General features: G+C 38.0%; 1 protein-coding gene across 2 annotated transcripts in view; it reads left to right on the top strand.

Moving 5' to 3' along the window:
• LOC149199309 (structural maintenance of chromosomes protein 6B-like) overlaps window positions 1–18,773 on the top strand; it is a 423,580-nt gene that overhangs the window by 80,379 nt on the left and 324,428 nt on the right. For both annotated transcript variants that reach the window (XR_016253762.1, XM_089402377.1), the window contains exons 7-8: window positions 358–434; window positions 558–633. Coding sequence is in view for 1 of the 2 variants with exons in the window: in XM_089402377.1 (XP_089258503.1) it covers window positions 358–434; window positions 558–633 (153 nt within the window). In the remaining variant the exon portion in view is untranslated. The remainder of the gene's footprint in view (window positions 1–357; window positions 435–557; window positions 634–18,773) is intronic.

Raw genomic sequence — 18,773 nt, 5'->3', positions numbered from 1 at the left:
GCATTGAGTTTGTTGCAGTCAAAGGACATAAATACCGTGAACCTAAGGGACAGTTTATATTATCAGTGTTTAATGAGACTAGTTCAGCATGATTTGTGGGAAAGGAATTATCAGAAACATTATTCTTTCTTGAAATGATTATTTACATATTTCCCTCATACTGGTGATAAAATGTACTTTAAATTTGCATTACTTTGTTTGCAACTTTGCATAACCATGTACTTACATTGAGAATTTGTGCTTCATTTAGTTCATGTGAAACATATTACAATTTGAAAGAACAGTGCTTGTCCTATATTTACTTTGCAGTATGTGCATCGTTTTGTTGCATTTATTGTTTCTGGTTGAAAATTGAAGGCAGAACAACATGAACGGGAGGATCGGTTTAGAAGGATCCAGGAAGAGGTTGATGAAGCAAATTTAAAGATTGAAAGGTTGCTTTTGCTTGATATCTTTATTTTCTATTTAATATATGATGGTGACACAAACATGTAATGTGTTATTGTATCTTTGGCAGCAAGTTGTGACCTTGTGAATAATTTTGTTTTAATTATCAGGTTACGTGAAGATGAACGTTCACTAGAATCCAGAGTAGCATCTGCTATTGAAGATGTCAAGACTCTTGTTTCAGAGGTAGAGATGTCGGTATTTCTCATAATATGCTTTTAATTCACAGAGTTACATTATTGATAATGGATCATTCTTATGTAAATTCATTAGAACTACCAAGTGGTGGTCAACATTAAAATTTGGACTATGGAGTATAGGTCCTATCAAGTCACCAGCTTTAGGATATATGCATCTGGAGATGTATAAGAAATGGAAGTTTTGGAAAAGTTTTTTAATTAGTTTGTATGTTGATTCTTGAATGCACAATGTCAAGATTTGTCATCTTTTTTGGTGTTTAAGATATGCGATATATTATTGAATATATATATTTTTTTCCTGGCTTCTTAGAGATTAGTTGCTAAAGGTGTTTTTTTGTCAGCAATTGGACCAGAGCCTGAAACTGCCCTGATAATCTGGCCAACGAACATTTACAACATTCAGAGAACAGTTGGGGAATTTTTGAGATACTTATGGACTTGTCTTTGAAAGTGTTACTTGGCAGCGGGAGCGGGAGCGAAAACGGGTGTGGGAGCGACATTTTCAAAAGCTCCCGGTTTGGGAGCGAATCCTAGAGCGTTGTTTATATAATATATATATTTTTTAATATTATATTTTGATACATATATGTCAACAAAAACATGTAGAATTATGAATTAGATATAAAAAACATAAAAAAGCATAGATTGAACCATATAACAACAATCATTTAGAAGTTATAATCTTCATCAACCACGTCCACAAGTTAGTAACATAGTAACATACAACATATTGAGTCTCGTGATTCATCAATTTTAAAATTTCAAGCTTTCAAAATTCAATATATAACATTTATCATCATTGATCACCAAAGTTGTACTTGTAAGCAAAGTGTAACCATTACAACCAATAATATCTAACATGAAATGAAATGTTATAAAATGAAATGAAACAACTTTCAACTTTCTTGAAACATCATATTCATAATTCATTACTAATGAGTTATAATTGCCAGCTTCAAACTTAAATTTTCATATATTGTTTAAAAAAATATCATAATAAATATGAAAGAGTCAATAGTTATAAAAGCCAATGTTTGAAAAAACGGCCGAATCGAATCCGAAATGACCGAGTTGATCTGAGTTGCTGGGATTTTTTGTGACCCGACAGAAAAAACGGAACGGGAGGCCGAGTCATGACTGACTCGACCGAGTTATTGCATGACTTGGCTGAGTTAGTCATGACTTGGTCAACCCGGCGGGTTCTGCAATAACTCGGCCGAGTCAATGAATGCCGCCTGTAACCCAAAAAAATGCGATTTTTCATATTTTTTTTTTAATTTTTAACTGTTAGCTGAGTGTTGGGGACTCCAAGGTGTTTTCTAAATTAGTTAAATGCTATTTGGGGTCCATTCGCCTCTCCTAGTATTGATATGCTATTCATGGTAATGTTAAATTCTTAACGTAAAAGTGACATTCTCCTTAATCTTCATTTTCATCCTTTTACTGAAATTTTTAACATTACCATGAAATGAATCAGGATGTTTGAGAGTGGTTCCAGCCTCATTGGATTTCATATGGAGAAAGTAGAATTTTAGATTTCATTCAAAATCCAGTAGACTTATCAGTTTTTTAGGATTTCAGGATTGGAGGATTACAATGTTTCCATTGAATTTTGTCATGTATTAGGGTATGAAACTCGTATTTAATCAAGAGCACCAATCTCTCTATGTACCTTGATGTTAGATCGGTTGTCAAACTCCTCTGGGATTCGCTCCCAAACTAGGAGCTTTTGAAAATGTCGCTCCCGCTCCCGTTTTCGCTCTTGCTCCCCACTTTTTCTCCCGCTCCCAAGTAACATTGAGCGAGATGATGTTGGCAACTCTAGCAGTAGCTAGTATTACTGGTCACAGACTTTTGTTGTAGAGGCCATTTATAGCCTCCTTGGTTATGTGTTTTTGTTTTGATCTCTATATCATCATCATGTATGTATTGGACAGTGCACTGGGTGCCATTTTGATATAATGGATATATTCATGGGCCTACTTTGATCATATGTTGTCTTCTATCTATATTCTAATGCTGTGTGTTTGGAAACATGAATGAAAATCTTTAAAATTATGTGGTTTTATAAAAAAATAAATATTAATGTATTTTTTACAACGACCAAGTCATTAAAATCGAGCCGGCTAAGTCGATACGGAGTCAGAGTCGGAGTCGGAGTCGACCCTCGGCTGAGTCGAAGTCGAAGTTGGAGTTTTAAAACATCGATAAAAACTACTAAAATCTAGAAAAGACAAGTAAATCTATTATCTATTGCTTATGCTTGGGCCTCTTGCCACCACAAGAAATGTCTAATTTTTTAGTCTTGTTGGAAAATCAGGATCTTTGTCATTAATATCACCCTCTAAGCATTAATATCCAGAGGTATCTTTGTCGTTACCTCTGCATTTGTATAGGGATCTTTGTCATTAATATCACCCCCTAAGCATTAACATAAGATAGAAAAAGCATAGCATGTCAAGTCAAGATTTGTTTGAGTGATGCGTACATTTTTAGGAGGGTCATGATAGAGGAGTTTGACAATCAATGTCACTAACATCAAGGTACATAGAGGGATTGGAGCTCTTGATTAAATACAAGTTCCATACCCTAATACATGACAAAATTCAATGGAAACATTGCAATCCTGAAATCCTGAAACTAAGTTTGCTGGATTTTGAATGAAATCTAAAATTCTACCTTCTTCATATGAAATCCAATGAGGTCGGAAACACTCTCAAACATCCCAAGTCATTTCATGGTAATGTTAAAAATTTAAGTAAAAGGATGAAAATGAAGATTAAGGAGGATGTCACTTTTACTTTAAGAATTTAACATTACTATGAATCACATATCAATACTAGGGCCATAGGCTTAATCATTAAGTTGCTCCACTCAAAACTTATTTGTTTCTTTGAAAAAAATTGCATTTGGAACATTACTGCAAATTATTTTTTTGCAAAAAAGGCTAAACGCTCCCGAAAAGGCAGGGAGCGTTTTTTTTTTTAGGGAGCGCGCTCCCGCCCGAAGCACGGATTGGGAGCGGGATCGAGGGGGGGCGCTCCCCCGCAACACTATGTCTTTCACATAATAGACTCCATATCCTAATTTGTAGGTTATATGTTTTGAATAAATGGAGGAAATATATGTGTATTTTTAAAAAATATAACTTCTTTGTTAATTTTTAACCCCAGCTACTGGCAAATTATCTTGTAGTAAATACCTTGCTGCAGAATTATTGAATAAAAGCACTGGTGGAATTTTAACATGTAAATAAAGATAAAAATTGGAAGCAAAATAACACCAATCTCATACACATGCAAACATAGATTCCACCTTTAAAATCTACAGTTCCAATAATAAATCATCTTCAGCCTACAAAAACTCCCTTACTGGGAAAATGGCACTCTTAAGGAAAAATGTGACATCTGAATTTTCAAGTTTGGTGTTGCTAAGAAAGAAAAACATGGTCAATGGTCTTCCTTATATTAAGTTGGATGATGAAGTATGTGAAGGGTGTATTTTTGGGAAACAACATAGGGAAAGTTTCTCAAATAGAACATGGAAGGCTAGAGAATGTCTAGCGTTGGTGCATTCAGATTTGTGTGTGCCAATGGAGACTGTGTCCTTTGGAAAGACACGTTACTTTCTTATTGTCATTGATGATTATTCTAGGAAGTCATAGGTGTATTTTTTGCAGGAGAATTTTGAAGTGTTTTCTCATTTTCCTGAGTTTAAGGCTTTAGTTGAAAAGCAAAGTGGTCTGAAAATTCTCACCCTAAGAACAAATGATGATGGAGAATACAAGTCAACTGAGTTTTTGAGTTATTGTAAGAAGAATGGAATAAAGCGAGAGTTTACCAATTCATACTCTCAACAAAATGGTGTTGCAGAAAGGAAAAACAGGACCACAGTTAAAATGGCTAGAAGCATGCTAAAAACTAAGTCTATTGGAAATGAGTTTTGGACTGAAGCAATACACACAACAATATACACTCTTAATCAATGCCCTACAAAGGTAGTGTTGAATTTGACTCCAGAAGAAGCATGGTCAGGATACAAACAAAGTGTTGAACATATGAAAGTTTTTGGTTGTACTGCATATGCAGATGTTCCTAAGGAAAAGAGGAAGAAATTGGATGATAAAAGTGTGAAGTGTATCTGTATTGGATACAATATTGAAACAAGAAGTTACAAGTTGTTTGATCCTCAAACAAAGAAGGTGATAACAAGTAGAGATGTGTTTGATGAGTAGGGAATCTATTAGCTAGAACACGTGTTAAAATTGGCAACTAGGGCCAAACTCCATGTGGGTCATCTTATTTATGGCAACTGATATTTTTCTTTGATCCCTCTCATCGAGAGGTGTAGGATTGATTTAAAGATCATCCGATTCCAATAAGTATTCATGGAGTTATGAATTTGTTTGTGTTATAAGACAATTTGTCAAGGTTGGCCAACAACCAAATAAACCCCACATGTGCTCAACATTTTAGTATAAAAGGAGATGACTTGAGAGTCATTTCACACGCACTTCTATCTTGATTTCTCTCCACTTGTCTTGGGTTTTAGTGGAAGAGAAATCTAGGAGTGGAAGCCCTAGATGTTGGAGGAAGAGAGGTTGCCCGAGACACACATGGAAGCCTGCCCTAGACGCACATGGGAGGCTGCCCTAGACACACATGGAAGGCTGCCCTAGACGCAGATGGAAAACTGCCCTAGACACAGATGGAAGGCTGCCCTAAACACAGATGGAAGGTTGCCTTAGACACACATGAAAGGTTGCCCTAAATGCAGATGGAAGGCTGCCCTAGACACACTTGGAAGGCTGCCCTAGACACACATGGAAGGCTGCCCTAGACACAGATAGAAGGCTGCCCTAATGCAGACCTAAAGCAACCCTAATGCTGGATTCCCTAATGCAATCCTAAGGTTTGAAATATATTGTGAATTTGGAGAAGGAACGCTGAGGTAGGTCTGAGTTTGTGGACTATTTTGGGTGCGGATTTTAGAGAAGAAGAGCTGCAGCTCTTAGTCATTGCATGAGGCAAGAAGGATGGCTTGAGGTGACACATTGGAGCAGTCTTACCATGCAAATCAGGCCGTAGACTAGTGGTGAGTTTCATGATTGTTTTATGCATGATATTGGGGTGTATATCTTTGTTTATAGGGACGCAGTAAGGGACTATTACAACAACTGTTGGGAGAGAAAGGACCTCCTAACTAGGCCATAGTCATCTCTAAGGACAGCGAGGTAAATAGGGGTATTCTCCCTATACGTTAGGCTTGTTGGTGTGCCCTAACCAGTGAAGTACATGCACAAAACCCTTGGCAGAAATCAATAGTAGCATGCAACGAATATAGGGCTGTTTGTGGACAGATAGTTAGATGCATGGGACAGCAAGGAAACTAGTACAACAATGCTAATATATGGGATAACAAGGTACATAGTGCTGTCAAGAAATATGGGACAGCAAGGTACATAGTGCTGTCAAGATATATGGGACAACAAGGTACATAGTGCTGTATAGATACATGGGACAGCAAGGTACATAGTGTTGTATAGATACATGGGACAACTGTGACATGGCAACAAAGGCACATGGACAACAGTAAGTATTGGGACAACAACAAGACATAGTGCTACAATAGCAATTGGGACAACAACAAGATATGGTGCTGCAAGAGCAATTGGGACAACAACAAGACATGGTGCTGCAAGAGCAATTGGGACAACAGTATGGTAAGCAAGGTGCAACAAGCACATGGTGGCAAAACAAGGTGCAACAATGGCACATGAGGGTACATGATGCAGTACAGTGATGGGTACTATCATGATTGATGAAGCATGATAAGATGCAACATTGTGATTATGGGTGCAGCATGATGACGAGATGTAACACGATGATAGGTGAAGGAGTCACCTTGGAGAATCAGTTGAAGCTGCATGTCTTCAACTGATCTCATGTATCATCTTCTTAGAGATGATCTATGCTCTTATCTAGATAAGTCAAAGTGTTGACCTCTGTTGTAAATGTACCATCTCTCTCTCTCTCTCTCTCTCTTTGTGCTGAACTATTGAAGAACATATAAGAAGAATTGATTAGGGGTTTCCCCACATTGGTGTTTGTCCCTGGCTAGCGCCACATCTTGTGTCCTCTTGTCTTGGCTTATCTTCTGCAATTTATGTTTATGTTCTATTTGTAGTTTACTTTAATGCTGATGTGATTGCTAATCTGGAAAAGATATTGAGCTAACTGTGAAAATTGAAATAAATTGCTCTAAGCCTAGAACATACCTAAACTTAACAACATGTAAAGTTTGAATTGAAGAAAGATGTAGTGAATATTGGTGATGAATCAAATTGCAAGTCAGTATAGATAGATGAAGATAGATGAAGTTAAGGGGACATTTAGAAAGCAACATATTGGATAGAAATTTTGAAAGAAGGATTACTAGATCCCATAGTTCTCTAGTGAATTATGCACTTATGGCAGAGGTAATGGAAATGGATGAACCATAGGATTATGTAGAATCATCAAGAAAGAAAGAATGGAATGAAGCCATGGAATCATAATTGAATGCCTTGGTAAAAAATGATACGTGGGACTCGGTCAAATTGCCAAAGGGAAAAGATGTAAATGGCACTGTTAGGGTCCTATAATTTTTTATAGGATCGCTTGATTATAGCGGATCATTATTATGTTTGAGATGTTGTAAATAATCTCTCATCATGCAAATTATTTCCAAAGCAACACCAAGTACTAAGATTTAGGGAGATTTTTGCATTTAAATGTTTGAATCAGATCAGACTACAAGTATTTTCATTAGAAAGAGCTCAAAAGCAGCTTTCCAACGGTATATCATGCACTCAAATCCAATTCCTGGATCAAAGGCAAGAGCAAGTTGAAGTCTGCACCAGAAAGCACAGAAGAAGGCAGAAGTGAGAAATCATTTATTTTGAATTATTAAAATTAATTCAAAAAATAAATGAATAAATCCAAACTCTAAAAAACATGAAAATTCGTTTACTCATTATAAATCTAAAAGTCGAAGCCTATGGCCCACCCCACACTCATGCATTAATTCCCCCAATGTTAAAGGCCTTGAGATGTGTGCATATTAAAATCAATGGTTCCGACATTTAACCAGGGGGGTTTGAAAAGTGGTTTTCACTTTTACCATCCTTTACAGTTGTCACCCTCACATTTTAACGGACCCTCCCCCCCCCTCTTCCCTAAACCTCCTACTACCCCCCCCCCCCCCCCCCTAGCTGTATTGTTTTGACTTTTATAAATGTGGCGTGAATGGAATTTCATGCGATTATGAAATAAATTCTATGTGGATGGGAGGCTGAATGAAAGAGATCATGTGAAACGAGATTTCAGAGGAAATTCAAGAATGGAAGGAAAAGTGGGTGAAATGAAATGACGGGCAAAGGAGTAAAATAATTTTATAGCTATAGGTAAAAAGAAATTCATTGGCGCAAGAAAATAAATTCATGAGAGAAAATAAAGGGGAAATTTTTCGATCATATGAAAAATGAGCTTCATGTAAATGAGTTTTACGAATAGGAGGATATGTAAAATAAGACTTACAGATGTAAAAATAATTTATAGGTATATGGTGAAATTGATTTACAGTTGTAGGTGAAACAACACATGGTTTTGGAAATCCATCCAAAGATTTACAGGAGTAAAAGGAAATTTACAGGGGAAGGTAAAAGGAGAAACAAGACATGGTTTTTGAAAACAACACATGGGTTTCAAAATCCATGGGAAGAGAAACAATACATGGATTTAGAAAACAAGCCATGGATTTTTGAAACAATACATGGATTCGAAAACATGATGGATTTATAAATCATTCTAATAAATACTTTGAATTTTGAATTATGAATTTCATTTAAATATTTGGAAATATTAATTTAAATATATTATTTAAATCCAAATATTTTGTGACAAAACAAAGTATTCAAAAGATGATGAATAAGACAATGCACAATCAGTCATCAGATCTCCAGGACATCAACAACTTGGTGATATTGTTCAGGTCCAATCATCAACAACATGCTGCTATTTTTCAGGTCCAGTCATCAACAACCTACTGCTATTTTTCAGGTCCAGTCATCAACAACCATCCTTGACAATAGTGCCAACAGCTTCAACAGTTTCAGATTTCCTAGATTTTGGTTCTATTTTTGTAATAAGTTTGAAGATATTTTTTGTAATTAATTCTAGATATTTTCCACTCAAAGTTTTTTGTAATAATTTTTATAAATACTTCATAATTTGAAGTAATAGAGGTTGAGATTTGTTTGAAGAACAAAACTAGTATTGTAAAGCTGCTCACAAAGCAACCATTGATCAGATTTTTAGTAATACAGTGCCATCATTACAGGATTCTTGTGTCATTTTCATTGGTGAAGTGCATTTCTCCTTGTTAATTTGTTTACTCTCTGTTATACATATGTTATTCCTAAGATCTGAATTATTCAATAGAAAGTTGAAGAACAAAATTTGTTGAAAGATACACTCTGATCCTGGCTATGAATAATTTCTATGTTTTCTACTGAAAATTAAAAACATAATTCTTAATTGCTCTGCTTTTAATTGGATTGCTGAATCTTTTTCTTCTCCTCCATGCCATAGATCTTAAAGGATCCAATGAACTTGCCTACCCTGCCCTGTAAGTTCAGCCTGTAAACTCTGCATTTGATCAATCTAAACCTGTGACTCCATTGCCCAATGACCTAATTTCCACTATCTCAACCCTACAACACAAAAACCCAAATCTGAAATTGATAACTAGCCTAATATATTAAGTCAAACAAAGTTAAATCTCACAGAGAGAGCCCTCTCTGAAGATGGTTGGGCTAGATCCCAACTTCCAAATTGGTTTGTGGTTACCTTTGTGATTTTCTTCTGCGACCTCGTAAAATTACAGAGTGCTAACATGCACTAAGGGGGTCTATAAAACCAAGTAAATCAGATGGCACAATTAACAAGTACAAGGCTTGTTTAGTTGCAAAGGGCTACACACAGAAAGAAGGAATTGATTATACTAAGACATTTTCCCCAGTGGCAAAGCTGGATACAATCAGGATGGTTCTTGCATTAGCTGCACAGGACAAATGGCCAATTTTTTAGATGGATATTAAATCAACTTTTCTGAATCGTTATGTGGATGAAGAAATTTATGCGGAGCAACCTGAGGGTTTTGAAGTGCTAGGAAAAGTAGATTATGTTTATAAGTTGAAGAAGGCCTTATTTGGACTCAAGCAAGCGCCAAGGGCATGCTATTCAAGAATTGATAAGTATTTTTAGGATGATGGCTTAGTTAAAAGTTTATCTGAGCCCAATCTCTGTATCTTTCAGTCAAGAGAGGAGATTTTGATAGTTGTCATATATGTTGATGATTTGATCTACACAGGGAGCAATGATGAACTATTTTAAGGATTTAAGTCACATATGATTGGTGAGTTTGAGGTTGATAGATCTTGGTGAGTTGCACTATTTCTTGGATATTGAAGTTTGGCAGAAGGAAGATGGTAATTTCATGTCACAAGCCAAGTATGCTTGGGACATTTTGAAGAGGTTCAAACTATTGGGGTTCAAGCTAGTGACAACTCCTCTGGAAGTTGGGTTGAAGTTATCTGGACATGATGACTCCAATTCAGTGGATGTTACTTTGTATTGTCAATTGGTTGGAATTTTGTTCTACTTAACTACAATTCGACCAAATATTTTATTTGCAATCAATATGGTATCAAGATTTGTGGCAGAACCCAAGGAATTGCATTGGAAAGGAACACAGAGAATTTTAAGATATTTGCGTGAAACAATTGGATATGGTTTGATATACACATATACAAAAGATTTCAGGTTGGTTGGTTATACAAATTCAGATTGGGCTAGATGCATGGATGACAAGAAATAAACTTCAGGGTATTCATTCAATATAAGTTCAACAACAGTTACTTGGAGTACTAACAAGCAACCTACAATTTCTCTCTCCATGAAAAAAGCAAACTATAAAGCAACACTGACAACAACATGTGAAGCAGTGTGGTTGAGAAGAATTTTAGAGGTTCTACATGAGCAATAAGAGCAACCCACTCAGTGGATATGTGATAATCAAAGTGCTATTTAGATGACCAGGAATCCAAATTTTCATAAGAAGGCCAAGCATATTGATATCCAGTATCATTTTGTTTGAGAATTGGTTCAACAAGGAGTGATCAAGTTCAAGTACTGCAGAACGGAGGAACATGTAGCTAATATATTCACCAAAACGCTATCTAAGGAAAAGTTCTTCAAATTTAGAGATAATCATGGAATATTTCCAAGTGATCATTATGGGTGAGAAATGTTGGAATAATGACTCATTTTGTAAATATTTTATTTTGAGTAATAGATGTCTTGAGAGATTTAAGGAGTGATTTGTGGAAATGATTGAGAGATTATTGGAGATGGAAGACCTCTGCTCATGTATAAATATATGACATTGATCTCGATATTGATGAGCCTGTGTGCATTATTGTCAATTTTTTTGCTGTCATTTATTTTTGCTAGCGTGTTTTCTCTGAAGGCATTTAGCTTTTGTAGGTAAGGTGATGGTAATAGGCTTATAATGACATAAACGGTTCTAAGTAGGACCTACGCTGACCTTAGACCTCAGATTAAGGGGTATTCTCGTGTCAAGCACCGAGGGTTTTTAGCTCATAAAGATAGGCACAAAGGAAAACTTAAATTGCAAGAGGAGTACGAGTCACGACAAAACTTGTGGTTCACAAACCCAAAGGCTACAAAACTCGTGGCTCTCACACAATTAAACATGCTAGGAAGGCACCTACTTTGATACCATGTCAAACTCACTCAAGGAAGTAAAAGACTGTATATTAGGATAAACATGAGATGCATTCTATTCATATGCTACACATTAATACAATTTCATTGACCCTTAGGTTTCATCTTCCAAGAGTTCTCTTGGAATTCTCATGACTGTTGACCTTCAATTGAGCCTTTTTGCCTTCCACTCAAGCAAATGTGCCAAAATCACATAATTCCAAAGGATTATGTTTCCAACACAATGCTATCTTGCATAAATTATTAAGAGTTCTTAGGTATTTGTTTAGGCCATTTGTCACTTATAAAAATGAATCTATGTGGGTGAATGCTTGAATATGTAAGGTCAATGATGACTACTCCATTGCCACGAAGAAACCTTAGCTTATTGAAAATTAACCTTGGAGAGCTAGGTGTTCTACTCTAAGATATGGTCTTGAAGATGGTATTGTATTACCTCTTACAACAACTCAATTGATAGGTGCAAGACAAAAATAACATCAATAAATGTAAGAGAGATTATATCTAGATATTACACCCATCCAAATGACAGAGTTCATTACAAGGCCTTCATAATGCTAGAAGATTTCCCTATAATAAAGAAGCAACTATGAAAAATATCGTACACATAAAAAAGCCTCACACAAGATAGATGCAATACCTTTAGTCTTCATTTAAACTTGTGAATAAGATGTTCAATATATCCTAATGGGAGAATTCCTCAATCTCTAAATTCCCAACTTTTTCAGATGTAAAGTAAACTCCTCTTTAAGGAGGGATTTTCTTTGCTCTTACTATAAAGTTATAAACTAATGGAGTAGTTAGATCCACACTCAATCAATTGTTGACCATATCAAATGGTATGTAGACATTATCCTATCCAAGAGATCTTTCCCCATCCAAAAATAGAATGTAGTGTGCAAGATATTCTAAAAAAGGAAGATATTAAGCAAAGTCTTTCAGTAGATATTGTTGAGAAATCTCGGGCAGTCAAAGTTACAAGATTTCTCTGCTTGATAATTTCTTGTGATACACTTTTACTTTTTAGCTTATGATTTTTTATTTGTTAGCTTATTTTTCTCTTCATCAAGACAATTACCAATTTGCACAATAAAAGACAAGTGACATAGTATGAAGGCTTCTCAGCCAAGGCCAAAACCTCTGATCTCTTGAGAGGAAAACCCGATCAAAATTCTTGTTCTAGATCTTCAATTGATAAGTACCAAGACCATGACACAAACCCTTGACTCTACTATCCTGACAAGAACCTTGTCACTAACCTTGATGCTCTGCCTCTTCCGTTCCTTGCCTTTCTTCTTTATCTTGAACTACTCTCCTTGGCTCCTTCTAGAGAAACTCGGTCTCTATTCTTCACACTGCTCTTTCTCGAATTCCTCTAAAGAATCTCGATCTCTAGGTCTTCACTTGGTCTCTTATAGAGAAACTCGGTCTCTAGATTTCAACCTCCTAGAAGAATCCTTCTCCTTCGCTTGCACAAAATAAACTTCGCTGCACCAAAAGAAACTTATCTTTGCATTGCCCAGAAGAAAGTCATTTTTCGTTGACCCAGAAGAAAGTCATTTTCATTGATCCAGAAGAAACCCTATCTTCGCATTACCAGAAGAATCCTCTTTCGCCTTTCTTCGTACTTCTGTTCTTCTTCTTCTTCACTGTTCTATTTGCCCTTTCCTTCACACTTCTTCTTGTCTAAATGCATGTCGAGTTGCTTGTCGAATGTGTATCTTCAAGTGAGGCCGAGTAGGCTATATATACACTTCTTCTCATGTCTTTTAGGCTGACATGACTATTGGAGATAGGGCAACTTCTTCGAGAGAGTTCCTTCATTGTTGTAGGCTGACTTGAAGAGGATAGATGATAAGTTCTTGGAGGATAATTTTACATAGACAAGATGACCTTTTACAAAGTGTAACATGACTTCATTTACATGACAATGGCTCTAACATTTTATGACTAGATGACAAATAAATCCTAAAGAATCTCAATGGGAGTCTTGATTCAAAAACAATATTCCTTGCTCATGTAACCCATGAAGCAAGTCAATAAAATATTTTTGTTTTTCTTATTTACATCTCATTATATAAAATCATAATTTATGTCATTATGAAGACCGAACCTAGTTACGCTTTTCAATGTTCCCTCTTAACTAGGGAGGTATTCATAATGGTACTTGGACTTTCTCAATCTGAAGGATCTCTCATATGAAGAATTCGAATTTGTAACTCATTTGTATAACATCATATCAACCAACATTGTTATATAGCAATGCCTTGACTAACAACTCTATATCTCCACAAGATCAGAGCACAATGCTGGCAAGACCAATGATTTATAGACATGCTCATCATTGTCTCTCTAGGAACATACCCCACCCGGGTTCACTCAGGATATGCTTCATAAGGACTATTCTTTTCTTGGACTCCCCAGCCCCATAAAGAATATCGGTCCTCCACAACTACTCTTACTGTTGGATGCCCTATCTCATCCTCAAAGAGCATCGGATGCTAAATGATTACACAATCCTCCATTCTGTCTTCCTAGGTGAATAATAGAACAACATGTCTATTTCTCCTTTTCAAACTAGGAGGACATATTCCATTAAAGGAATGTACTGATTCTTATCTCAAAGGAATGTACCTAAGCTCCGTGCTTAGGAATTTCCAAGTTTCTTCCAAGTAAGAAACTTCTTTTCAAGCTCCCTCTTAACTAGGGACCCATTGCAACTCCTCATGTGGAGATCCTGGAACATCTAGCTACTTGAAGAGCTCCTTCCTTCGATGTCATGAATTTCTTCTTCATCAAGGAGTCTTCCTCTTTGGGAACTTCTACATAGGGCATAGGTCATCCATCACTTTTATCACTGAGTTAGTCATGTTCTCAACTCATCAGAAAGTGATCCATCATGTTTTCCATCTGGATTTGCTTCATGTCATTTTTCTTTCATGCCATATTTTTTGGAGGGTCCACTTGGAAGTCATCCACAGATTTTCCTTGGCAGTCCTACAGAAGCCCATCCAGATATTATTTCAAAAATAATCAATGAACACTTCAAATCAAAGTTACCTTTGTGATGATCTTTCACCATGACATCTTCCTGCAAGTATCAACATCCTGTATGCAAATTGCTACATCTCCCACATATATTCATTGTCAAGGGTCTCTATCTTTTTCGAGTTCTATCAGAGTCTTCATATCTTTCCGGGAGATATTCTAGTCAAATCTTCTTGGACTTCGGATGTTGAATGCCTTCCACCTTCGTTGCTTATTATCACGATCTCTTCCTATCTTTTCACACTTCATTCCCAGGAGCCTCAATCATAGTTCCTTGATTGGAGTCAGCTTCCTCATGATTCATATGAGAACATATTATGCTGATTTTGTCTAGTGCGACTTGTGCTTTGCTGCAGTTCTTCAGAGGAGGAGATCCTTTCTTCTCTTGATCATATTTTCTAGGATGAAATAGTGAATCCATATTATCTGCAACCATATGACGTGGCTTTCATAATAATCTATGTAAGCATACATACCCCATCTTCCTTTCGTTCATCCAGGCTTCTTGTGGCATCTTCATTCGAAAGGACTGTAGAAATTTCTCATTGCCCACCCCGATTTTCAGTTTCTCCTTATTTCTCCCATATAGTTAAATGCCCTTTCCCATAACCATACATTTAACAAGCTGAAAAAATAAATATTGCTGAAAACACAAATTCTGAAAATTTTACAAAATGTTGGAAATTGCAGAAATAAAAATCAGCAGTAATAAACAGCCATTAAAACACATTTAAACACTGAGATTTTTGGTCAACTTGACCCTGAAAAAACCCCCTACAACTCTTGGGGAAAACTAGTTTGAGAGCTTTTCTTTATTTTTGAAAATGCCTTTTTACAGTAAGAGAAATATTCAGCAAAAATCAGCAAGCAAACTTTTACAACTTATCTCAGCCTTGCTGAAACTCTGCCTTGCTGAAACTCCACCCTGCTGATACTCCGCTGCTGAAACTCCGCTGTTGAAACTCTGCTGCTGATACTCCGCTGCTGAAACTCCGCTCTGTTGAAACTCCGCAGCTGAAACTCCGCAGCTCACTGTCCAGAAATCTCCCTTGCTCTCTTGCTCTCCTTCTCTCAATCTGCTCATGAAAGAATGAATGATCTTTTCCTCCTTTAATCTAACCCCAAGTGACTTTTGGGTGATCTCTAAATCCAATGGTTGAAATAAATTGAGATCTAAGGCTGAGATTAAATGCTCATTTAAATCTCACTTTTTATTTTTTAATTCACCCCACTTTAATAAATACCCACTTAGTCATTTATTTCCAAAGTCACTTTTCCTTTCTAATTTTTCATTGACTTTATAAAAGTCACTTTAAAATTAGACCTAGTAACTTTATCACTTAAAGTCACTTTTAAATTAGATTTAACTTTATAAAAATTATAAAGTTACTTTAGGAGAAAAATTAAATTCTTTTGGACACTTTTCCCTAGGCCAAAGATCAAAGCCTAAGGGAACCACCTGTCCTCCGGTACCAAATTTCAACACTCCCTCTTACCGAGGAAGGTGTTCCTCACCACACCCATCTTGTCTCTGAAGTAGACATGCTTGCCCCGTGGTAAGGCTTTGGTAAGAATATCTGCAACCTACTCATCAGTGGAAATATACTCAAGCTTCACAGCTCCCTTCTGAACATAGTCTCTGATGAAATGATATCTGATCTCGATATGCTTTGACCTGTCATGAAATACTGGATTCTCCGTGAGTTTAATGCAACTCTGATTATCACAGTAAATCACTGAAGGTCTCAACGGCTGACCAAATAAGCCAAACAACGTCTTGCGAAGCCAGATAGCCTCACAACTAGCTAGACTGGCTGCCGTATACTCTGCTTCCGCTGAACTCAGTGCTACTGACTGCAGCTTCTGGCTGAACCATGACACTACTGCTGAACCCAACCCAAAACAACACCCTGAAGTGCTCTTCATATCAGAAGTACAACCTGCCCAATCAGAATCAGTGTATCCTGCCAATCTCACTCCATCTCCTTGCCTGTAGTGCAGACCATAATCCACTGTCCCCTGCAAGTACCGCAAAATGTGTTTTGCAACCACCCAGTGAACCTTCCTAGGCTCACACATAAACTGACTCATCGTGTTGATTGCAAAACAGATATCTGGTCTAGTGTTGACCAAATACATCAAGGAACCAATCAGCTGCCTGTACAATGTGGGATCCACCAACTCGGAATTCGAAGCATGAAGCTTCTTCCAGTTGGTGATCATCGGTGTCGACATGGGTCTACAATCCTCCATGTGGAATCTGCTAAGGATGTCCACAATATACTTCCCCTGCCCCAGGAAGAAATGCCCCTCCTCCTGCCACACCTCCAAACCCAAAAAGTAATGCATCGAGCAGATGTCCTTCATCTCAAACTTCGTCGCAAGATCTCTCTTGCAGTGCTCTATGAGTCTCTCTGCACCTGTAATGACCAAGTCATCCACATACAGCACCAGAATGAGAGACTCCTCACTAATCACAATAAAGTAAAGGTTGGGATCTGCCTCACTCTTTGTGAAACCCATTCCCTGCAAATATGTATCTATCCTGGAGTACCAAGCTCTGGGAGCTTGCTTCAGGCCATAAAGGGCCTTCTTCAGTCTGCACACATGGGACTCCTTCCCATGCACCTCAAAGCCCTGTGGATGCTCAATGTACACCTCCTCCTGTATGAAGCCATTGAGAAATGCGGTCTTCACATCCATCTGGTGGAACTTCCAACCCATCTTTGCTGCTATCGATATAATGGAGCGGATCGAAGTATATCGAGCCACGGGAGCGAAGTCTCCTCATAATCAACTCCCTCTACCTGGGAGAACCCTCTAGCCACAAACCTTGCTTTGAATTTCTCAATGCTGCCATATGCAGCATGCTTTACCTTGTAAAGGCATCTGGAAGTAACCACGGATTTGCCCTCAGGCCTCGGCACCACCTCCCAAACATCATTCTTCATGATAAAAGAATACTCCTCTTGCATGGCCTCTCTCCAGACCTGCTGGCTAGCTACCTCCTCATAGCTAGAAGGCTCAGAGTCAAGGATGCTGGTAACCATCGCCATATAGCTACAAAACCTCTCAGGTGGTCTACTCTCTTTGACCGGCCTCTTCGGCTCAGCAACAGATGTGGCATCTCTCAAGGTGTCCTGAAGCCACTTGGGCTTTCTCTTCCCTGAGCATGCTTCTCCCACCGGAGAATGAAACTCCTCCTCCTCATCATCATCAGGAGCCTGAACTCCTGACTGTCTGTCTGCTGTCCTCTTGCCTGCACCTGAACCTGTAGAAGCTGAGGTACCGTGTGAACTGTCCATCAGTGGACTCCCTAGTGAACTGCTCTGTAAACTGCTTTGCATGCTGCCCGGAGCACCACCCCTTTGGCTCGGCGAGCCACTGCTCACTGACGGACCTGACATCCTCATAGATGTACCTCCGGATCCTCCTGATCCCTGCCCACTGGATCCCTACGACTGACTCAACTGCTGCTGAGGGTCTGCCTGATCCAGATACTCTAACTCCCGTGACCTCCTAAAGGCCCTGTCCTCCTCGAACTTCACATCTCGTCTGACAAAAACTCTCCTCTGTGCAGGAATGTAAATCCGAAAGGCCTTTGAGGTCTCACTGTAGCCCACAAAGATACCCTTCTCTGCGGTGGGCTCTAGTTTGGTCCTCTTCTCCTTGGGTATATAGGAGTATGTAATGCATCCAAAGATATGAAGATGACCAATATCAGGCTTCTTCCCAGAGAAAGCCTCCTCCGGAGTCATGTGCCCCAAGGCATGATGCGGACTCCTGTTCTGCAACTAAACAGCTGTGTTGCAGGCCTCTGCCCACAAGAACAATGGCAACCCCTGATCATGTAACATGGCTTTGGCAACCCCTATGATGGATCTGTTCTTCCTCTCTGCAACCCCGTTCTGCTGGGGGTTGTAAGGAACAGTGAACTCCCTCCTAATGTTTGCCTTCGCACAATAATCAACAAACTCTCCAAGGGTGTACTCTCCTCCATTGTCCGACCTCAGGGACTTGATCTTCCGACCTGTCTGTGTCTACACAAGAGCTCTGAACTCCTGAAACCGCTCGAAGACCTCACTCTTGGTCTTCAAGAAATAAATCCAGGTCCTCCTGGAGTGATAATCAATGAATAAAACATAGTACTCATATCCACTCAAGGAAACATGAGACATCCGACCGCTCACATCAGAATGAATCAAATCAAGTATCCCAGTCGCTCTACTGT

Source organism: Pinus tabuliformis, chromosome 2_1, assembly GCF_031772625.1.
Source record: "Pinus tabuliformis cultivar Carrire ecotype Pingquan chromosome 2_1, CPIR1, whole genome shotgun sequence".
Lineage (NCBI taxonomy): Eukaryota > Viridiplantae > Streptophyta > Pinopsida > Pinales > Pinaceae > Pinus > Pinus tabuliformis.
The sequence above is the reverse complement of the archived record's forward strand: the minus strand, read 5'-3'. Positions and strand labels throughout refer to the sequence as shown.